Below are 22,199 nucleotides of genomic sequence, written 5' to 3' on the forward strand. Positions count from 1 at the left end.
CACTAAAAAAACAGAGTCTCAGGGAGCTAAGTAGTTCATTAATTGATGTATTTTCCCCCAAACATTTTTTTCACCGAATTGGTCAGAAAAAGTCAGAACGTCTCACTTCTGCGATCCCCAGCGATGCCTCGTTTCACCCCGTAGTGCCATTTTTCACTCCAGACGCCGCAGGGAAGCGTTCCCTTCGGGCCTGACGAAGCAAAACAGCTCACCCCGCTCGAGCCCGGGCGACTCCAACAGCCTCGCTGCCTTGCTCCTCGCCCCCCCAAAAACCGTGCTCCGTGTGCCCAGACGGGACGAGGGGTGCCCGAATTTCCAAACGCTGCCAGCTCGAGGCTGTGCCAAGGGGTGATGGGCAGCATCCCCACGGGGATGGGAGGGATACGGGGTGCCGACACCGATTTTCCCCGGTTCCCCGTACCAGGGACGCTGCTGGAAAGGGATCGCGTCAGCCAACGTAAGCGAGGCGGAGGACCCCCGGGTGGCCCCCGCGCCGCAGCCCCCCCCCTCTGCCCTCCCCGCAGCGCTCCTCCGACATCTCCCTTTTGTTTTCCTGCCAGCAGCTCCGGTTCCTAAGGAGCATCCTATGCAAATGGTGAGAAACCATGGAAACCGGCGTTAATATCATCATCCTGCCCGCAGCTCCTGGACCACCGGGCGGCATGGGCAGGGCCAGCGTGCAGGGGACAGGGACCCGCCCGAAGAAGCCGTCCCGTTTTTGGGGGATCCGGTCAATGCTACAAGGCTGGGGGCACCCGGGTGGCCTTGGCACCAGGCAGGGATTTACGGGGGAAAACCTTTTTTTTTTTGATGCAAAGCAAAAGTCGCTCAATCACGGCGCTCACGCCCACGGGCGTTCAGGATGCTCGGAGGGGACATGGGGACAAGGGGCGGCCGCTGTTGAGTCCTCACCGCCCCTCCAGGCTTTCCCGAGGCTGGCGGCCCTGCTCCGGAGGAGCTTTTTGTCCCCTCCATCCCACCTCTGCGCCTCCAAACACAAACTGCACATCTGGAGCCGGGGATTTATGGAAAGGTCCCTTGAAGTCCGGGGCAGGAGGGTTGGAAGAGAAGGGACGTTGCCGTCCCCGATGTCCCCGCTGGCGGTTATTCTTGCAGAGGGAAATGCGCACTTCTGCCCACATCCAGCCGGGCTCTGCCAGCTCTCCCAGCTTCCCCCCTTGGGTTGTTTTACCCACGGCAGGGAGACCTGGAGCTCCCCGAGCTGCAGCACCACTGTACGAGCTCGGAAAGCCCCCGGCTGCTTTCGTTTTCTATTTACAGCCCCCAGGCTGGGAGGGCTGAGCTCGCTTGCTGGAGGAGCAGGAGAGGAGCCAGAGCGGTCTGGGGACAGATGTTGAGAAATGTTGACACAGCAATACCAGAAGAACTGGATGTTTATTAAAGATTAAAAAAAAACAGGCGGTACATACATAAATTCTTTTTTTTCCCTTTTTTTTTTTTTTTTTTCCCAGGGAAAGCTTGCCTTAAAACAGCACCCGGGGAGCCCCGGCTGCAGGCAGAGGCGGCACGGGATGGGGGGGGCAGGGCGGCAGCTACATGGGGACGTCCTCGTGGACGCGCACCCGGAGGGGGCAGATGCGCAGCGCCTCGGGCAGCGCGCCCACCGGCGTGCCCCCCACGTAGAAGTAGGGGAAGACGGTGCCCCCGAATTTCTCGTGGAAGGTGTAGATGTGGGTCTTGCGGTCGGCGTCGTAGAAGGAGAGCTCCCCTTCGTCGCAGTCCAGCTCCACCCGGATCCGCGCCAGGTCGCCCAGCGCCGCCTCCGAGCGAGCCGCGTTGGACGCCCGGCACGTCTCGCCGTCCGCCCCGGGCAGGCGGTAGATGTACCAGAAACCGGAGCGGGCGTCGTGGTGGAAGGTCCAGTGGGTGCCCCCCCGCGGCCGGGCCACCCCCACCCGCCAGTTCGTGATGCCACCCAGGTCCACCTCCCAGGTGTGGAAGCCGGCGGAGAAGCCGCGGGAGCCCAGGATGCAGGGGGCCGAGGTGAAGCGCTCGGGGTTCTCCACCAGCAGCTTGTAGCCCCCGTTGGTGACGCTGGTGAGGTCCTCGGACACCGAGAGCCAGCCCGCAGCGGAGTTGGGGTCGAAGCTGAAGGGGACTGCAATGGGGACAAGCGTTAGGAGGGCCGAGCCTGGCTTGCCACGGGGATGAGCTTTATGTGGGGGGGAGCGCAGCCCTGCAAGCACCCACCTACCCATCCTTTCCTTTCTGGGGACAACCAAAGGCACAAGCCCACCCCTACATGGAGAAATGCACTTTCTGGGGCTTCCTTTTTGGGGAGCAAGTGCCCCAGAGCACTCTTTTGCTCTCCAACCCCCATCTCCCCAGCCCCATCAGAGGCAGGCACAACTGATCCAGCACCCATCGCCCCCAGGCTGCCCCGTGCAAAGGCTGCTCTCGCCCTTTGGGAGGCACCCCCATGTCCCCTGGTGCCTCACCTACGGTGATGATGTCCAGCATCTTCTTCCACACGTTGTACTGCAGCGAGCCCAGGTACTTGGCGGCGTCGATGAGCATCCCTGAGGGCACGGCCTCCGGCTCCTCGGCCGTGCAGGCGATCCTAGGGCAGGACGGAGCCGGGTCGGGGTGGAGGCAGGGGCTGGGCTGGGTCTCCTGGCACCCTGGGGTTTCTGCAGGGGCTTCCCTACCAGCACCCTGCATCTCCTCCTGGGCTGGCTTCCCTAGCAGGGCTCGGTGCATGAGCAGAGCAAGAGAAGGTCCTGCCCTAGCCCCTGGGCCCCCACCTTGCTCTCATCCTGGGGGGGGGGCTGCAAATCATGCTGGGAAGGTCCCAGCACCAAAATCCCACCGATGCCCCTCTTCCACTATCGGGGTTTTAATGCTTCAACCCCAAACCTGCAATGCTGCTTCATGTCTGGGTGCTTTCTCCCTGCCTGAGGCACCCATGGGGGCCCCCAGCACCTTGTCCCGCTGGAGCACGCTGCCCCGAGCGGCCACAGCAGGAGGGGACGTGCGGGCACAGGACCTTGCACAGGGCAGAGACCTCGCTTTGTGCCGTGGGCAGGGATACAGGGGACGCAGCCGGGGCCAGGACTCACCTGCGCTTGCGGTTCTTGTGGGTCTGAAAGAGAAGGAGACACCGGGCATCAAACCTCTGCTTGTACGGGGTCCTGGGGGCTTGCAAATGCCCCGAGGATCGCCCAGCGCCTCTGTGCCCTTGCTTGGCGGAGCCATGGGGACCCCAGGGCATGGGCAGCACCCCGGCGGGGCTTTACCATGAGGAAGGTGTAGTCGTCCTCCGTGAGGTCGGCCTGGAGCTGGCGGGCCTCGTTGAGCAGAGCCCGGCTCTCGTCCGACAGCCGCTTCATCTTGCCCTCGATGAGGCCGTGCTTGTGGCGCGTCTCCTCCTGCAGCTGCGACAGCAGCGCCTTCTGCTCGTCCCGCAGGAACTCGTGCAGCTTCTCAAACTCCCTCTTGATCTGCTCCTCCAGCCGCACGGCTTCCACCTGCCCGGAGTGGGGACGTCACGGCTTCCCCACAGGAGCCCCCGTGTGCTCACCCCCCGTGTGCTCAGCACCCCCCGGGCTCCCCTCCGTCCTCCCCAAAATGCTCGGCCAGCTCTGGCGCTCGCCGAGCTTCTCGCTGGGAGCTGCCCTCCCCAAAATAAATGGCCCCGCTGCCAAGGCAGGCGCCACCCCACGCCACCTCCGAGTCCTTCCTCCCGGCATCACCGTCCTCACTGGGGGATGGAGCAGCCCAGGACGGGTGCAGCCTCCACCCCGGAGCTGGCTGCGTTCCTGCCCAGGGTGTGTGTACACACGTGTGCCTGCGTGTGCATGCATGTGCGGGGAGCTGGGCTTGTTGTCACCCTGCCGGGGGGGACCATGTGGCTGCCCCCACCCCAGTGCCAGCCTCGCACCTGGTTGTGTTTGGAGATGGACTCGTAGGAGCGGTGCACGGCCCCGAAATCCTTCACCTTGTCCCGCAGGGAGGTCTCCATGTTCTTCAGCTTGGCCTGCGGGGGGGAGACGCCTTCAGGACCCTCGCGAGCCTACGCCCCGGGTTTCAAATGCGGAAAGACAAGAGCCCCAACCCCAGCAGGACGCGGTTAAGCAGGATCCTTGCTCAGTCCATCCCTTCCCCTCCTGCAGCCGCAGTCTGCCAGCGCTGCCCACCCGCACCTCGGGGCTGTGCACCAGCGAGGCGGAGGACGTTGGCTCCATGGCAAGTCCTCCACCCCGTTTTCGAGCCCTTTTTTTTTTTTTTTTTTTTTAAATGCACTGTCAAATCCCGGCCTGCCCCTGTGCCTATCACACTGTGGGCAGCCCGCCAAGCCGGCTCCATGCGGAACAGCCGCCCCGCGACATTTGAAATCTGGCGTGCTCCCCGCGGGCTGAGTCACGGCAGCGGCGGATCCTGGCACGGTGCCTGGCCCCAGCCCCGTCTCCTCCTCCTCCTCCTCCGCAGCCCGCGTGGCTCCGCGGGGCTGGGCTCAGGGCTGCCTCTCCCGCGTCCCCCCCCCCCGGCTCTGTGGGGGGCCGGGAGCAGCCGGCTGGGTTGTGCAACCCCCTCCCCAAAAATCAGCGCTCCCAGCCCCGAGGCGCTGCTGCACCAACCGGCGCGGCTGGATCCGGCTCAGCCCGGCGAGCCAAAAAAACGCGGGGAGCGGGCGGCTCTCCAAACCCCTCCCAAGCCCTCGGAGCAGCTCCCCTTCACCGCAGGCTTTCGGGGCGAAGCGCTGCGCCCTCGGGGACGGGGTGGCACCGGGCGGTGATGAAGCCAGGCAGAGCGTCGGCAGCGGTGCCGCGGGGGCAGGAGCGGTGCTGGGGACCCGCCCTCGCAGCGTGGTGGCTTCACCCCGGCGGGCGCAAGCGTACGTGCTGGGGTGCGCGCGGGCCGCAGCCCTCCAGATGTCGGGGTGCTCCCCATGCAACCGATCCCCCCTCCTTCCCGGAACATCTCGCACTCACCCTGAAATCCGCGGCCGTCTCCTGCACCGGCCGCATCTTGTGCCCTTCGTGCTGCTTGGAGCTCTGGCAGGCGAAGCACGCCAGCTCCTTGTCGTCCAGGCAGAAGAGCTTGGCTTCCTCCTGGTGCACGGTGCAGAGGGCGGCCGGGCGGCCCCGCCGCTGCCCTTCCTCCTTGAGGATCATCTCCACCAGGTTGTTGAGCGTGTGGTTGACGCGGAGGTCGTCGAGCGAGGAGGCCTCCTTGCAGACAGGGCACACGTGGTGCCGGTGCTCCCAGGAGCGGCTCACGCAGCCCTTGCAGAAGTTGTGGCCGCAGCAGAGCGTCACGGCCTCTCGGAAGGGCTCGTAGCAGATGGGGCACAGCAGCTCCTCCTTGAAGGTGGCCGTGGAGGACGAGGCCAAGGCCACCGAGCTGCCGGGCGGGGGGCTGGCTCCCTTCTCCATGGCGCTGGGGACGGGGGGAAGGAGGCTTGGAGGGAGGCAGGAGCCGGGTTTCCGAGAGCCCCGACTGGAAAAACAGCCCCGTTCCTGATGCAATCGGCTTCCTGCCTCTGACTCACCCCCTCCGGCTCCCTTCCCGGCCGGGCACCGGCCCTGAGTGACACCGCTCCGGGCCACTGCCGGCGGCCCCGGGCGGGCTCCGGGATGCTGCGGGGCAGGAGCCGCCGGTGGCCGCATCGTGCGCGGGGCTCGTCCCGGTCCCGTGCCCGTGCTCGCAGCCCCAGCCCCGCTGCAGCCCCAGCGCCCGAACCCGGTAAAATCACCGCAAGCCCCCCCCTTATCCCCGGAAAGCCGCCCCCCCCCCCCCCAGTACCCGCGGTGGCGTGCTCGGATCCCGGTGCTTTTCCCCCGCTCCGGATGCTCGCCCCCGGCGCAACCCCGGCGGCCGCTTCCCCTGCCCCGGTGCAGCCCCGGTGCAAGCCCCGGTGCTCGGCTCCTCGCCCCCGGTGCCCGCCCCCAGCCCCAGGTGCCCTGTCCCTTCCCCCCGGTGCCACCCCGGGGTCTGTCCCCTTACCCCAGGTGCCCCCCCCGCTGCCCAGACCCCCCCCACCCCCGGTGCCCGGACCCCCATCCCGGTGCCCGGACCCCCACTCCGGTGTCCCGGACCGCCACCCCGGTGCCTGGACCCCCCGCTACCCGGTGTCCCCCCCACCCCCCCGGGTGCCCCGTACCTTGCGGGGGGCGAGCGGCAGCGTTTGCAGCGTCCCCTCCGCCGTGCGGGGCGGTGCGGGGGCCGTGCGGGGGCCGGCAGCATCCCGGGGCCGGGGCTCGCACCGGGCTGGCGGCGGCGAGGGAGCCCCGGGAGGCGGAACGGGGCGGGAGGGGGCCGGGCTGCGGGGAGGGCTCTCGGCAGCCGGCCCGGCCCCCTCCGGGCTTGCCGCTGCCCTGCTGCTGCCCCCCGGAGCATCCTCACGGGGAGCGGGGCTCGTCCCGGGGCTGGCGCCCCCGGCCCCGTAAGGACAGCGGCCCCATAAGGGGCATCAGCCCTGGCAGGTCCCCCGGCGGGGAGCAGGAGGAGGCTGAAAACGATTTTCAAGGGCACAAGATAGGCAGCGAGCAGAGGAGGGTGTTGTGCTGCTCTGGTATGCACGCGCAGTGAGAAAGCGCTGGTGCGGCGCAGGGGAGTCAAGGGTAAAGATAAAGGTCAAGATAAAGCCGGCCTGGACACCCGTGCTGGGAGCGAGACGTGCCTGGGGTGAAGCAGGGAGCGGGAGGGACGCGACGCGGCCTTCCTCGGGATAATTCCTCCCCTGGCACTGCTTTGGGCTGGTATCGGCCCGGAAGCATGGAATTTGGGTACAGAGCTGGGACTGATGAGGGAAAAATAACTGGGGGTGGGTTGTTTGGGTGGAGTCTGCGAGGGACAGACCCCATAGGCCTTCAGAAGCTCTGGCAGGGATTTTCCAGCAGCACAAACACCTCCCCAGGGAGGTGCGGGAGCAGGCAGCAGGACTCTGGCCAAGGAGGATGCCGAGGGACCACAAGGTGGAAGGACTGGAAGGGGTCAGGGAGCGGGGTCCTGGCTCAGGCCCCCTGGAGGGGTCCCGCAGCCGCGGTGCCCCGACCGCCCCTGGCTCCCACCGCGGGAAACGATGGGCTGGGACAGCGACGCATCCCCGCTGCCCCCCAGCGCCTTCAGAGGTGAGAGGAGCGCTTGGAAGGTACGCGCACAGACACACACTCACGCCTGGCCCAGGTGTGGGAGAGGTTTATTAGCCCCGGCCAGGAAGCCCTGGCTCACGGCGGCATCAGCTTGGGGCGGAGAAGAGCCCCCGGCACTCCCCGTGCTCCCCCGGGGCAGAGCAGCTCCAGATCCAGGCACTGCGCGGGAGGGGACGGCGGCTTGCTGGTCACCTGCAGGGAGAGGAACCCGGTGGTGACGGCGTCCAGGTCCCTGCCTCCACGTCCTCTGCGTGGGGACAGCCGGGGAACACGTCCCCGTGCTGCGGGGGGACGCCGCGCTCTCACCCCGGAGGCGCCGTACCGCTCCAGCATCAGGCACAGCTCCACGTTCTGCTGCTGCAGCTCGTCCAGCTCGGCGAGCAGGCTGGCCCTCCGCCTGAGGACGGTGCTGTCGCGGGGAGGGCAGAGTTAAGGCGGCCCCCAGGGACGGGCGGGGAGGTGGCAGCAGGGTCCCTGGGGTCCCAGAGAGCCCGGCGAAGCCCACCTGCAGGGATACGGGGAGGTGGGCCGCCTCCGCCTCCCCGCTGGGTGCCCTCGGGCTGCTCTCCGGCACAGACCCAGCACCAGCACCGCTCTCCTGCCACTGGGAGCCGGCAGCCCCGCAAAGGCAGCCCCGCACACCGCTCCCACTCACCCCCTCGGCCACCCAGGGGACGTCGCAGAGCTCCCTGCTGAGCCCCTGCCCGCAGGAGCAGCGTCAGCCACGTTGGCAAACCCCTCTCGCAGCAAGGCCACGGGGTCAGCCCCTCCTGAGCTCCCCACCAGCCTGCCCCGTCCCCAGGAGCCAGGCGCTCACTAATATTCCTCCAGCGCCGCCGCCAGCGCGTCCCACAGCTTCAGAGTTCTCTCTGGGATAACGTGTGCCAGGGCTTCCCAGTACTCCCCGTCCTTGGAGCTGTCCCGAACCTGTAGCACCTCCTTTGCTGAGCCGTCCTCCTCCCTGAGGGACAGAGAACAAAGCCCCGAGGGGCGCAATCCTTCGTGGGGGACAAACAGCCCCGCAGCCTTCAGCTGCGCTGAGCGCCTTCGCCATCATCACAGACCCCTGCAGCTGCTGTGGGATCAGCTGCCTCAAAGGCAATGCGGTGTCCCCCAGCCCTGCCCACACAACCCCAAAGCCCCTTGTCCCCTTGTCCCAGCACTGCCTGGCTCTCTCCAGTGACAACTGCTCTGCCCTGCCCTTAGTCCTACCTCGGCTTGTCAAAGCCCTGAACGAACGCTTTCAGGATCCTTAGGACATCATCAGCGCGGATGTACGCAGACGGAAGGGAGCCCAGCGGTCTCTGAGGAGGTTTGAGCTCATCACTCTGGGCACCGGACTCACTGCCCGCTCTGTCCTCCCCCAGATCCGTGACATCTTCTCCACCCGGGCTTCCCTGGTTGCGGAAGGAAGGTCAGCAGGCTGGGCACGGTGCCCTTCTACCACCTCCTCCTCCCCAAAAGCCACCTTGGGCTTCCAGCCACCCGCAGCTTTGTCCTCTAGCATATTTAGGGAGCTCGGGCAAGAACGCATGTGCAAGAGGCCCTGGGCAGCCACGGCAGAAGATCCTCACAACCCCTCAGCCTCTTTTTTTTACCCTAGGCTCTGCTTTGCGCCACAGAAAATGGGCCAGGGTGTTCTCCAGCTTGGAGGTCGACTGGCATTGCCTGGCTACATCCCTGGGGACAGAATTGCTAAAACGAGGGACCTGGTTTAAATGTTTTGTTGGGATCCACCCAGCTCCACCTCCGCTACTGCCCTGCCATGAGCCCCTGGAAGGGCTGGGGCTGGGCGCGCTGGCCTGGTTTCCCCGCGCCGGGTGGGTTATGTCCCCGGGTGTGTGGCTGCAGGGCGGCCCTGGCACCGTTCACCTCCTTCCTCCAGTCACGGGGAAACATTTCAGGGTCACCGTAACGTTCCCTGCCCCAGGGGTTCAGGCGATGTTCTGCTTCCCCTTCTCCACACCCCCTTCTGCTCTCCCCACTGCTGTCTCTGCAGTCCCACCTGGCTGAGAGCCGCCTCCTGGGCTTTGTACTTCAGGAAGAAATCCACCAGCCGGCGCAGGTCATCCTCGCTGTCGATCTCGAGGGCCTGGGGGGCAGAGGAACGTGGCTAGCGTCTCTGAGGCACCGTGGGAGGGGGAGCTAAACGAACCGCATGTTTCAGGGTGCCCTTCTGCCAAGGGCTGGGCAGGACCTGAGAGGGGGGTGAGCAGTAAGAAGGGGTCTGCGTGAGACAGACGGAGGTTTCTGTGCATGGGAGCGTCTGAGAACAGAACAGGGGGGCCTGGAGGTGTCAACTATCAGCAGGACGGCCTTGAGCCACGAAGTACCCGGCCACAGTGCTTCCTGCCCTCCTGTGGTGCTTCTCCCCCCTCCCCGCCGCAAGGTGCCCCCAGCGGCCCAGCTGGACCTCCCTTGGGCGGCTCAGTCCCACGCCGCACGTGGCAGAGGCGCCTCGCCTGCCCTGCGCAACAACCCCGTGCATCTCTGAAGGCCGCTCTTGGATTTTGTGCCCCCTCTGTGAAGCGGCCTGAGCGGCGCAGAGCAAAACACTGTGACTGCTATGACACCCTCGTGGCTACGCGTGTGACACGTGGCTTCCTTTCTCCCAACGCTTAGTCTGCGGCCTAAATGAACTGCCTCCCTGGCTGGCTCCCACCCTTTGGGACACGATTTTTCCGGCCTACATCTATTTGTCCCTCCCGAAATGCACCCAGTCATTTTTCTGGGGCCATTTCTTGGGCCACCGTGTCCTGCGTCCAGAGCTTTCACGTGTGACTGGCAGCCTTCCCACAGGAAATGCATCCCGGCAGCCCCTGACGGGTTTAGATGTAGAGCTCAGTGATACGGCTTAGTGGAGGGCTTGTTAGTGTTAGGTCAGAGGTTGGACTGGGTGATCTTGGAGGTCTCTTCCAACCTAGGTGATTCTGTGAACTGACAACTCACCGAGAAGATGGAGTCGAGCCTCAGGAGGGTGCGTTCGTGCTTTCCCAGTGCGCGCAGCGGCCTCAGCAGCTTTCTCTCAATGAGGAAACCCTCGGGAGACACACAAAGAGGAAGCATAGGAACAGGAGCGTCTCCGTCCACGTCCGGAACTCAGCCCCCTGCAGCCAGTCCGTGGTATGGCTGCACCACCCTGCAAGCGCAGGCTGCACGGGGAGGGCTGGCAGCAGCTGGGCAGCGTGAGGATGCTCCTCGGCAGCCCGCCCTTCCCGATCAGGGCAGGTGCTGCATCGCCACTCACCGACTCGTCGCTCAAGAGCTCCAGGATCCTCTTGGCAGTCTTCCTGGAGATATTTTGCAGAGGTGTGACTCTATCCCCAGCCTTTGCTGTGCTTTCTTTTCTTCTTTCTCCGTCACTCACTTCTTCCTTCTCCTCAGCCTTTGCTATGTTTTCTTTTCCTCCTTCTCCATTCCCCACTTCTTCCTTCTTCTCCTTCTCCTCCTCTTTCTCCTTCTCCTCCTCTTTGTCCTCCTCCTCCTCTCCTCCACAGCTGCTCTCTGAAACACAGAAAAAGGGTTTGAAAAAGTCTTTGTATGCTACGACTGCACTCCCCAAACCAGCACTGAACACTGTAGGGACACCAGGGAAATCACAGCTGTTCCCTGAGACCTGGAAAGCACCCCAAAGAGCCCAGGATGCGAGCTGGCTCTGGGGTAGCTCACTTGGAAGTGGGAGACGCTGGCTCCCCAGGCTGCCTCGGCACGAGCCAACTCAGAGCTGGACGCATTCCAGACCCTGGCTGGGCTCACAGAGTCAGTAAGACCCCACCTTGCGATGGCAAAGACAGGAGAGACAGAACGGAGAGACAGAGGGGCTCTCACGGAGGAAGGTGAGGGTCTCCCAGTGCCACAGGGGCGCTGAGGCTGTGTCCCACCTGCCAGGACCTCAGCAGCCAGCTTGGTCGCCGTCCTCTTTGCCTTGTAACGCCTGAGGGGGCCGACGTTGTTGAGGAACCAGTACCGAGGCTCCTCCCAGGGCAGCCCCAGCTGCTGGGTGTGAATGATGCGATCTGCATCGAGGGCTTTCCGCACCAGCCGTTTGGCTTCCTGCTCGTTCATAAGCCAGACCTCCGTGAACTTCTCAGCGTTGCTAGCAGCGAACTGCCTGTGCGGGAGAGAGAAAGCACCATGGCAGCAGGCCCTGTGCCCCAAAACGAGTCAGCTTCCCTTTGTACCTCACTCTGAGGCCTCGTCAGGGGTGGGTGGCCAGGCCCCCGCACGCAGCCCACCTCATCCTCTTCTGCACCTCCTTGCACTGCCCTGTGATGCGCTCGCAGTCAGCTGCCAGGCTCTGGTTCTCCTCCCTGAACTGCTTCTCTTGTTTCTCCAGTTTTGTTCTCAGGTTATTCAGTAAGCTGTGGAGCCTGAAGAGGGACAGCAAAGCTGGGGATTCCTGAAGAGGCACCTCCGGGCAATTCCAGCGTGGATGAAGGCTCCGGGACTTGGGGCTGCCTATCTGCTAGGGACTACTCAGTGCCGAGGCCTGACTGACCCTGACCCAGCTGGCAGAGTTTCCCCACTGCTAGCTTATTCAAACTGCTTTGGGGATGGCCCTGCCCTGGGATGGGCTGGGACAGAGGTCACCGACCTGTGCTAGGTGGCAGTTTCCACGAAAAATAAAATAAAATAAAATACTGGGAGGTGACAGTGGGTAAGGCAGAGCCCATCTCCCAGGGATGTTTCTGTTACCTGTTGATCTTCCTCTTCTGCTGGGATTTGGTGATGGTGTTCTCCTCATCCTGCTTCTTAAGCACCTGAAGGTTGTACTCCAGCTTCTCCTGGTTCAGCTGGTAGGCGGCTTTCGTCTGCTGGAGCTGCCTCTCCAGGTTCTGGCATTTCAGAAAACACGAAAAGGAGCTGTGCCGTGAGCAAAAGCCACACTGAAGCCCGGATCTTACTGAGTCTGCACCTCCAAGTCCCATCTTCCTACAATTTCTCCCAGCTAACCCCTCCTGCCTGGCTGGCCACGTGGCACGCTCTGGTGAGTGATGGAGATATTGGTTGTCCATGCTGCAGGACCATTTCTGGGGAAAGGAGAAGGGACTGAAGCTGTACCCAGCTTACACTCACCGGGGCACTAACACGGGCCTCGCTCCTCACCTTAGCTGCTGATTTTCACGGCAGTTTTAAGAACTGCATGCCTTTGGGACCCCTGCCCTCCTGCCGGTTTTATTGAATCAGCCAAAAGGTGCAGAAGTTGGAGGAAGGAGCGCAAAGGAGTGACTGCATGAACTCCAGGTCTCGCAGAAACCAGAACAAAATAACTAACGCTTCTCTTTCTGCACTGACGCATTTGCGAACGTGGTGTCTCGCTGTGTAGCCTGGAGGACACGAAGCAGACAGCGAGCCCTCCCCGTTACTCCACAGCTGGGATGGAGACATCTTTCTTGGCTTCTCAGCACCCCATTTGCTCAACAGCTGACGGAAAGAAGAGCCGCTTCCAGGGCTGATTGCTGCTGTCTCCCGGGGGTGCTGCTTTCAGCGGGAAGGCATCACACCCTACCTACGATTGCTGCTCTCTGTCAGCCCTAAATGCCATTCGGAAAGAAGCTCAAGGGGACGTGACGGCACGCGATCCGGGGAACCCCAGGCTCAGTGGGGTGTGGGCAGCGCGGCTGCGTGGATGGATGAGAGGCAGTGCTGGGGCCTTGCATAATTTAATTCATCAGTTTGAGCACGTTCCATGTGGGAGAGGAGGCAAAAATCTGCTACTGAAAAAATTTATAGCGCAGTGCTTTACTGGGGAGGCCCAGAAAGATTTCTTCCACAATAGAAAGTGATTTGAATTAAGTTGCTACGTAGCCCCGTATAAAAGCATCAATTACTGGCTCAGCTGTGCAGAGAAAGAAGAACAGAATCTCAGAATGGTTTGGGATGGAAGGGACCTCAAAGCCCCCCCAGTTCCAACCCCCTGCCATAGCAGGGATGCCGCCCACCAGATCAGGTTGCCCAGGGCCTCGTCCAACCCGGCCTTGAACACCTCCAGGGACGGGGCACCCACAGCTTCTCTGGGCAGCCTGTGCCAGTGCCTCACCGCCCTCTGAGGGGAGAATTTCCTTCAAGGTCACAGCAAACTGCACAGCAGAGAGACCCAGCTCTTCACCACATGCTTAGGCACCCGGCAGCAGTCCCACCGGCCTGGGATCAAAGCTTGCCTAAAGAGATGATGAAGGCAAATCCCCACAGGGACAAGGGACGTTCCCCTTGCAGCAGACGGAGAAAAGCCATGGCCCAAACCCCACAATTAAAATGTTGACTACCATCTAATAAAACCGGGGAATACTAATTAGCCTCAAAAACACCATCTTCATCTTTACCTCTCGACTAAGCTCTTGTTTCAGAGACACCTCCGGACAGTGACATCACCTGTTAATGAGGAAATTAGGTGTTTCCCACTTCTCTTTTCTTATCCCTGAACTGGAAAGGTGAAGTCTGAGCTGTAAAGAGTTACACAAATCTTGCTCATCCCTCTGCCCCACTGAGGGAACAACTTTACCAAGCCAGGCCCAGCAGAAGCTGATTTATGCTATTCCTAAAACCCTGCATCAGAGAAGAGCAAACCAACAGCACAGACGCTCCTGATAACCACCAAGCAAATCCTTGCCATTTCTCAGCTTTCCTAGCTTGAAATCTCAAACCTTGATCTGAAGGTTAATTTAAATCTTCCCCACCAAAACTCAAATCCGTAACTTTTACTTGCATCTAGTACAGACGCAGAGAAGTCATTCTCCTCCTCCATCCCATAGAACTGTGCATATTTGCAGACAAATCTCCCAACACAAACCTCTCCCCTTGTCTAAACCGAGCCAGTCTTTCACCCTTTTATTACAGGTCATTTGTTTGCTTGCTCTGTTCAGGACTCTCCCCCCTACTCCCTCGCGTGTCGCCAAACCTGGACAAGGACACGTAGGTACAAAGCCGAGAGGAACGGTTACTTCCCTGCCTTACGTAAAACCCTCCTGAAACTGCAGCTAGAGATAGCAGCTGCATTTTTACAACAGCACCACGGTGTCATTTGTGAACCTTGATCTCCAGCGTGCTGCTGCCTCCCTCCCCAAGTGTTTCAGGGCTGTTTTTGGACGTTACACACTGTATCGCCCTCCAGGTTATCAAATGAAGATGAAGAAGGCACGGAGTCAGGACTGGCCCCCTGGACTTGCCCCTTCAGGCTGACAGGGAGCTTGTGACAGTAATGCTTCCCCTGTGGTTGTGCAAAACCTTCCAGACATCATCCCTAGCCCGCGTGTCCCTGGGCTTCCTAGCAGAACACCACGAGGGATAAACAACGAGCCTTACTAAAGTAAATGTAACAACATGTCCCATTTCTACCATGCAGCCTGGGAAACGACAAATGACAGCGAGCAGGTAAGGTGTGAGCTGCGGCCGGGTCCTCTGCTGAGCTGAGGAGGCTAAAAAATGGTGGGGAAAGCCAAATCTCAGAGCCTAGGGCAAACACCGGGGTGCCAAACCTCACAGCCTAGGGAAGCACTGGAGCTGCAGGCCAGCAGGGTTGTGGAAAGCCAGAGGTGCGCTGCTTTGTTCCCACTGCTCCTCGCAGACAATTTGGTGGATTAAGAGGTGTCCGTATCTCCGGGAAGCCACGGCTCCGAGGTGTGGATGCCTAGTGGTTGCTCAGCCAGCGGTGTGTGAGGGCCGTGCTCTGCCACCACGTGCCTTGCTACCTCGGTAAGGGCAAACTCGTAATTTTTGTGTGATGTGGGCTTCAAGGGCATTAGAGAAATTGTGGGTCTGTGGTTAGATGTCAGAGGGAAAAGCTCATACTTCCTCGGCCAAGGACCCCAGTAAAGGAGGCAATTAGTTCGATCTGAAACGATCTGGTGTCAGGACACTCATACTGTTTGATTCTCCTAGTGATCACGATCCCAGAAGTAACAAAGCACTCAGCCTTCCCAGCTGCTTCGTTCATCCCAGTTCACGTGCTACAGAAGCCTAAGAGCCAAGGGCAGCCGGGCACTGCAGTGCGAGTCCCACCGAGATGCGACACAAACAGCTCCACCACCCTGTTGATACGGGGCTGAAGAGCTGCGATGAGCAGATACCAGGTGCAGCTCTCACTCCGGTTAGCTGCCCCCCAGAGCCAGCAGTACAGTGAAAAACCCAGGGAGAGCCGCTCCCGTGGCATGCGTCCGCCCTTTCCGTACCTGCACGTCATTCTCCAGCTGGATCTTCATGCTGTTATACTCCTCCTCGTCCCGCACCTGCAGCTGATTCAGCTGTTTCTCAAACTCTTCCACCTTCCTCACGCGGGCATGCAGGTATTCCAGCTGAGGGCAAAGGCAGAACACCATCCATTAACGGTGGCGGCTTCCTCCCACGATCACAGCTCCCTCAGCCAGTGCAAAGCAAGGTCGTGCACGGCTAATTCCCCAGCGGAGCGGTCTGAAAAACCGCCCCTCTGCCCGAGGGAGCCAGACGCCTCCCCACACACTTGTCTTTCACGGCAGCCCACTGCCGGACGGCAGCACTGGTCCTTTACGTACCTCGTGGGGACGTTACCTGTTTCGTGTTGTGGGCCTGGATGGCCTCCTCCCACTTCTTCCTGTTGCTGTCCAGCAGCTCTCGCCGCTCGAGCTCAAAAGCTTTCTGTAAAGGAGGCAGAGCCCTTCACCGTCAGATGGCGAGCCCTTCACCATCACCTCACACCAGTTCGCACCAGGAGAGGATCTGGCGCTGCTGCCCGACGTCTCCTCTCACAGGCGGAGACCTGATGCTGCGGCCCCACCGGCGCTGCTGCTAACAGCCACCCAGAGGGGTGGACGCCTGTGGTGCCGGGTAGCCCCGAGAATTCGCTGGAAATCTGTGGGAAGTTAACTCCGTCCCAGCCAGACCCAGTACGAAATCGCTGTCTGCAGGTTAGGAGTGGAGCTGGGTCTGACAGCCACTTGATTTCGCCTAACGAGACGTTAAATGAGGGGAGGCGCCCTTGCTCATCAGCAAATACAAACTCGATCCGTGAAGTGGGACCTCCTGTGCTCTGCTAAATGACCCCAAGGCTCCTTCGGGGCTTTTAGGGAGACGGATAACCAGCCAGCAGGCAGCAACAGCTTCTACAAGCTCCCAGGTTGCTCTGTGCTGAACCACGGCCACTCGCAGCATTGTACAAACCAGCCCCGCAGCACTCAGCACCATTCTGCACTCTTGCTTAGCCACATTTCAGCCTCATTCACCAAAATATCAGCCCCACTGCTCCGGGCAGCAGTCAGCCCAGCCCGTGCAACGAGCCTGAGGCCTTTTTTGCCAGAGATGTGGAGGAGGGAGCGACTGCAGGCTTTCTAACTGGGCTCTCCCTCCCCCAAACAGACCGTACCTCAATGTGATGCAGTTTGTGACGGTAAGCTTTCAGCATGGTCCTGATCTGTTCCTCCATTCTCTCCAGAAGCAGGTGGATGTCATCTGACTGCTTCTTAATGGCCTGCACATAGTGCTCGTCTTTGCTTTTCAGCTCCTGGAGGAGGATAGGAGATGCTGAAATCAGAGAGAAGTATTTTTCTAGGAAATACCCTCCGGGGCTAACAGAGAATGTGAGACCCAGATGCTGCCTTTTCCAAAGAGGAAGAGGTGACAAGGGCAAAGGGCTAGAGAGTCCAGGGGTGGTTCCAGGGAGGGAAGGTGGGAGGAAAGGCAGTTCACCACTGCCACGGTCCCTGTGCTACCTGCCGCAGTTCACCAATGAGCTTGTTCTTCTCCTCCAGAAGCAGCGCGCACTGCTGCTGCTGTTGGTTCAGCAGCTGCCACAGCTCCTGCGGGACCGTCACACCCTCAGCCGAGGCCCACTTGGAGGCGATCTTCTCAAACTCGGAGGCGCTGGACTTGGCTTCCTCCTCCAGCTTCCTCACCCTGCAGGCAGCGGGGAGCACAAGGCAAACGGGGCGCTGGGGCAGGGCAGCAGGTTATTCAGCTGCTCCAGACGCGGTTCAGCGGCCCGCACCGCGTACGGAGCCACGGGAGCACCCCCCTGCATGACTGAATCTGACAAGTGTCCTTCCGGATGTCAGCGGAGCAGCAGCTTCCCCGCAAGCCCAGCGACGCAGCCCGACCCAGTGCCCCGCACCTTCTGAGCAGAGCTGCCGGAGCCGCCAGATCCAAGCCTGCTTAGCCCTTCAGGTAACCCGTTAGGCTCCGGAGTCCCTGGAGCACCAAAGGGTTCCGCAACTGGAAGGAATTCAAAGCGCACTGGACGCAGAAATGCCCGTCTGAGGAGAAGGCCCTTCAGGCATCCACAGGCACTGCTCGGTCGTGCAGCTGGGCTGAGCTTCTCCCGTGCGCAGCCCACCCTCGCCACCCCAAAACCTCCTCTACGGGCAGTTTCTGGGCACAGCACCTGGTTCCTTCAAAATTCCTGTTGGGAAACCGTCTGAAAAAGGGACAGAGCTCTTGCTACAGCCAGTTTCCCATAAACTGTTCCTACAGTGCCCTCCAAAGGCAGCTAGGAGCTCGGACTTGGTGTTTCCCAGCTGATCTCGGTGCCCTGCAGGCAGGGCTGAAAGAGCCAGTCCCTCGGAGACCGCCCAGCTCCTCCGGCGGAGCAGGATGTGTTTGCCTGGGAAGCCACACAGAGGGGATCAGAGAATAACCGAGGCTGGAAAAGTCTCAGGATCAACGTGAACGTCAGAGCAGGCTGTGCAGGGCCTCATCCAGGCAAGGGCTGAGGATCTCCAAGGAGGAAAATCCCTACATCATCACCCTGACCCCACATCTGACCACTCTTGCTGTGAAAACATCAACATCCAGCTTCTCAGACTAGCGCAGCCTCACGTTTTTCCCACTCCTCACACACCAGAGCCCCGCGCGGCTGTCCCAGCACATCCTCACGCCTACGGATGGCAGGCAACTGCTGGAAAGAGGCCATTTGCTGAGCCACCTCAGCAGAGGGTGGCACCTCCAGGCTCAGGAGCGCTGCTTGGACGGCCAGGAATGAGGGCAGCTGTGTCTGTGCCTCTCAAGCACGGAGACCCCAAGTATGTGGCACAACATAACCATCCTGCGAGGTGCTCCGAGAGCTGCACCGACATCTGGACTGCTCCTTCCCAGCGGCGCAGACCCACGGCACAACCTCTTACCTCTGCTGCTTCAGCTCTGCCTCTTCTGCCCTCCTCTGCATTTCCCTCGAGTCGGCAGCCACCTGGATGTTCGTCACCAGCTGCGTGCCTTCGAAGAGCAGCTTGGCCAGCCTCTGTGAAGGAGGAGGTGCACGCATCACACCCTGAGAGCTGAGCTCTGCAAGGAGGGACACTCGGGATTTGCCCCAGGAATCACCTCCCCCCCAGCTCCCGAGGAGTTCCTGTCACTGCATCTTTTCACGTAGAGATTGCTGTGACGCTGGGAACTGCACAAAGCTAGAAGGGTGAAAGCAAATGCCTACAGGTCAGGGACACGAGAGGACCTTCCTGTCCTACTGCCATACCTGCTGGCTCTCCTCCACCTCCTTGTGGCTCCTTCTCTCCTCTTCTTCCTCCTTAGCCTCCTCCTTTGGCTCCTCATCTTCTCCAAGGGCTTGCCTGGGTGGAGGGGAGGAAAAGACAGAACATTTTGCACCACACCAACTTCCTGATGTTCAGAAACCACCTTGCAAAGCTTGCAGCTCCACCACACGGAGCTGTCCGGACCCATTTGGGGGTCGTCACTGACCCCATTCTAGTCCCCTGGGATCTCACCTGAAGGAAAGGCTCTGAGCTCAGGAAGGGGAAAACGAGCCTCTTTGGGTGGAAGTGGACGTTACCGTTAAGGTTTGGCCCCGTGGTTTGGCGATGGGGTCCCCAAGCACCTTGTGGTTCCCTCTCGGTTTGGGGAGGAGATGTTGGGTGCTGCCCACGACTCGGTCAGAGTAGCTCTGGCTCAAGGGGATGGTATTGCTGAGGCCTGGTCCAAAACTCCTTGGCAGGGAGGAAGGGGCAATGCCTTGGTGCAGTTCCAGCCCAGATAGGTCCCCAAGTCCCAGCTGGGGGAAGATTGGGTCCCTGACCCAGCCCCAGGTCAGCGGAGGGGGGCAGGGTACTGCCACCTGCTGCTCTGATCCCACCCAGCCCGGAGGGACAGCTGAGGCTTGCAGGAGGACCTCGGTTCAGTCCTGGTTTGGGGGAAGGCGTGCTCCATCGCTGGCGAGTCCCAGTTTAAGGAACAGCTGGGGCCTGATCCAGGAAGCCACTGGTGTGGTGCTGATTTTGTCCAGGGGGCAGATGGTCTGTGGCAGTGCCATGTCCTGGGGCAGGGGGAATCACCGCCCCAGTGCTGGGCTGGGGACAGGACAGGGTCAGGGGCCTGGGGACCCCTGATGCAGGAAACTGACCTGGCCCTGGCCCGCAGGGTGCACTGACCCGCTCCAGATCCAGGCTGAAGCTGTCCTAACCCTAACCCAGTGCCACTTTGCAACTGGGACCCTGTGCCAACTGGCAGGGAGCGGGGATTTGGGGCAGTCCCTGACCCAGAACCAGCTGGGGGAGAGGTCCTGGACCCAGTGAAGGCTGTCACAGGCACACTGGGTCCCTGCCCCCTGCCAGCTCATGGTCGGGGTGCTCAGGCCCAGTGCCCGTGTGGGGTAGGGGATATTCCGAGACCTGGTGCCTGCTCAAGGAGGATGGTCCCTGAGCTTGTGGGAGATCACAGAATCATCTAGGTTGGAAGAGACCTCCAAGATCACCCAGCCCAACCTCTGACCTAACACCAACAAGTCCTCCACTAAACCGTATCACTGAGTTCTACATCTAAACGTCTTTTAAAGACCTCCAGGGACAGTGACTTGACCCCTTCCCCGGGCAGCCCATTCCAACGCCTAACAACCCTTCAGGACAGGCTATTAGCTCAGGGTGAACTGGTCCTGGTTTGGGGGGTGCCAGCTCAGGGAAAAGGAAGCCATCCACGGCCAGCCGCTGGATTTTGGGGAGCAGGCAGTGGAACAGTGGCGCTGTTCCGGGGGCGCTGCTCGGGTGGGAGCCGGGCCCGGCCCAGTCAGGTCCGCGGGAGGGCCCCGGGGCTCCCCGTTCCTCACCGGCGCTTGGCATCGAGGCGGGCGGCGATGCGGCGGCGGCGAGCGGCGATGCGCTCCTCGGGGCCGGGATCGGGGTCGGGGTCGTGAGGGGCCGGGGCCGGGGTCGGGGCCGGGGCCGGGGCCGGGGCCGGGGCCTGGCCCCCCGGAGCCGCCTCCGCGCCCGCCCTGCGCCTCATGCTGCCCCCGTCGCTAGGCAACGCGGCCGCTGCGCATGCGCGGTGCGGCGGCGGCGGGAAGGGGGGGAAGATGGCGGGCGGGGGGGGTGAGGCGAAGGGAGGGGGTGATGGAAGGGGGTATCCGTGGGAAGGGGTAACCGTGGGGTGTTGGTGGGGTTCTGGGGGCTCCGTCATGGAAACACAGAGCCAGCAAGGCTTGTAAAGCCCTCCCAGATCACCTGGTCCAACGTCCCCCTGCCACCGGTGTCACCAATAAACCGTGTCCCTCAGCAGCACGTCCAGCTGAAGCCAGGGATAGAAGAGTGGGGGCTTGCTTAATCACGCTAATGATTTCGGAATAAAACACTCGTTATTATTAAAGCCAGGAACGGAAGAATAGGGGCTTGCTTAATGGCATTAAAAGTAGATATTGCTGAGTGTCCTTGCTTACTCGCACGTCGGGTAATAGGGAATATAAGGTTAGGATAAACTTTTACTGTGCACTCCTGCTTACAGGATGCCCAGCATTGCAATCGCAAACAAAATAAATAGCTTCACAGAAGATTCCTGTCTGAAGAAAATTGCTGAGATTTTTCTCACAACCCCAACAGCGAGTGAGTGAGGACAGGAGCTTTATTTGAGAATCCCTTGAGTTGAGTTTTCCTGAGCTGCTCCTTCCCCGCCTGTTTCACGCTCCCCCATTCTCATCTGGCTGGATATGGCTGTGCCCACCATGGGGCAGTTCCCTTCCCTTCTCAGAAGGGCTTACTCCTGCCGACCCTCGGCCACCAAAACCCTTGACACGTGAAGCCGGTACGCTCAGATTTGTCCCTGCATGGGGACTCTGGGTGCGGCTGTGTCCTGGGGCCATTCCACCCATTGTGTGTCAGTGGGATGGAATTGTTGCATCACACCCACGGCCAGCTTCGGTGGGCTTCAGGTGGCTTCGGTGGGCTTCAGGTGGCTCAGTGTCACTTTGTCTTCGTGGCAGTAAGCAAGAGGCAGAGCGAGCAGCCAAATTATTGGGCTAGGAGTGTGGCCGTGGAGCCGGGAGAAGGAGCAAGGAGGCGGGTAGGAGCAGGCGGCATTGCTGTGACCCCAGCCTCCCCTCCCCTTGGGTTTGTCAGCCTGCCCGGGGCTCCTTCCAGCCCTGGGTGCGCAGGTTGATGCTGCCAGACGTGGGGCTGGGCAGGGTGAACACAGCTGGGGAGGATGGGGACATATCTCATGCAGTTGTGAAAGCCTTTTTGTTGAGGAGGTGTTTGTGTAGGGAGACATACTGTGCTCTGGGAGTGTTGGGATGAGAGCGTGAGGAGCCCGACTGCTAACCTCTGGTTGTGTTTTGGATGGCTCTGTTACACAGGACTGGGACTGAGCACAGGTCATTGCCTACCGCGAGGTGCGGTCCCTGTGGCCTGATGGGGGTGCTCGGACAGCTGGCCTTGTGGTTCTTCATCGTCCAGCTGCAGACTCTGATGAAGGCGCTTGGCTTCCACTCTGTCTGGGGCCAAACCATTTCGGCAGCCATCGTGGTTGCCAAGTCCGTGAGGATGGTATCGCCAGAGGTAAGGAAGCACCCGATGCCCAAGTGCACTGCCCTCCGCCAGCACTAAGAGCTGCTCCTGGGCTCCTCAGGGCATCTGCCCCCAGGGCCAGGGGGATGGATCATGGTGGAGGGGAACTGTGCCCGGCTAAGCGGTGCTTTCTGTGCACTCCCAGGGGACTGCTAAGAGGAGAAGCACATGGAGGAGCAGGAGGATCCGGCGAAGAGCCCTGAGGAGGCTCGTGGAGAGGCACGTCCGCAGTGGAAGATGCAAAGGGAGGTGGGTGTCATGGAAGGCGGAACGGCTGACGGAGGGCCAGGGTCAATCCAAGCAATGCCCAGGAGCTGCCCGCTGCTCACACAGAGTGCAGCCC

At 61.3% G+C, this 22,199-nt stretch overlaps 2 protein-coding genes across 5 annotated transcripts; both read right to left on the reverse strand.

The window, feature by feature from the left end:
- Positions 1–1,376: 1,376 nt before the first annotated feature.
- TRIM35 (tripartite motif containing 35) lies at positions 1,377–6,463 on the reverse strand. Of its 3 annotated transcripts, none has more exons than XM_048079361.2 (7): positions 6,125–6,463; positions 4,953–5,460; positions 3,902–4,033; positions 3,258–3,488; positions 3,081–3,103; positions 2,460–2,581; positions 1,377–2,119 (listed from the first exon to the last, which is right to left on the reverse strand). In XM_048079361.2, exons 1-7 carry the CDS (start codon positions 6,358–6,360, stop codon positions 1,554–1,556), a joined length of 1,818 nt encoding a protein of 605 aa, XP_047935318.1. In that variant the 5' UTR covers positions 6,361–6,463; the 3' UTR covers positions 1,377–1,553. The 3 variants fall into 3 exon arrangements, with proteins under 3 accessions (XP_047935318.1, XP_047935319.1, XP_047935320.1); XM_048079362.2 differs by having other exon boundaries at positions 3,902–3,997; positions 6,125–6,459; XM_048079363.2 differs by having other exon boundaries at positions 4,953–5,400; positions 6,125–6,457.
- Positions 6,464–7,145: 682 nt separating this feature from the next.
- On the reverse strand, positions 7,146–20,515 carry DRC1 (dynein regulatory complex subunit 1). 2 transcript variants are annotated; one of them, XM_066995157.1, is made up of 17 exons: positions 20,128–20,515; positions 18,547–18,640; positions 18,203–18,315; positions 16,796–16,979; positions 16,450–16,587; positions 15,639–15,725; positions 15,284–15,406; positions 11,811–11,950; positions 11,351–11,485; positions 10,997–11,226; positions 10,363–10,619; positions 10,065–10,154; positions 9,121–9,207; positions 8,328–8,419; positions 7,933–8,076; positions 7,422–7,524; positions 7,146–7,307 (listed from the first exon to the last, which is right to left on the reverse strand). In XM_066995157.1, the coding sequence occupies exons 1-17, from the start codon at positions 20,475–20,477 to the stop codon at positions 7,191–7,193; spliced, it is 2,484 nt and encodes an 827-aa protein (XP_066851258.1). In that variant the 5' UTR covers positions 20,478–20,515; the 3' UTR covers positions 7,146–7,190. The 2 variants fall into 2 exon arrangements, with proteins under 2 accessions (XP_066851258.1, XP_047935331.2); XM_048079374.2 differs by having other exon boundaries at positions 8,328–8,512.
- Positions 20,516–22,199: the final 1,684 nt, after the last annotated feature.

This window comes from Anser cygnoides, chromosome 3, assembly GCF_040182565.1.
Source record: "Anser cygnoides isolate HZ-2024a breed goose chromosome 3, Taihu_goose_T2T_genome, whole genome shotgun sequence".
Taxonomy (NCBI): domain Eukaryota; kingdom Metazoa; phylum Chordata; class Aves; order Anseriformes; family Anatidae; genus Anser; species Anser cygnoides.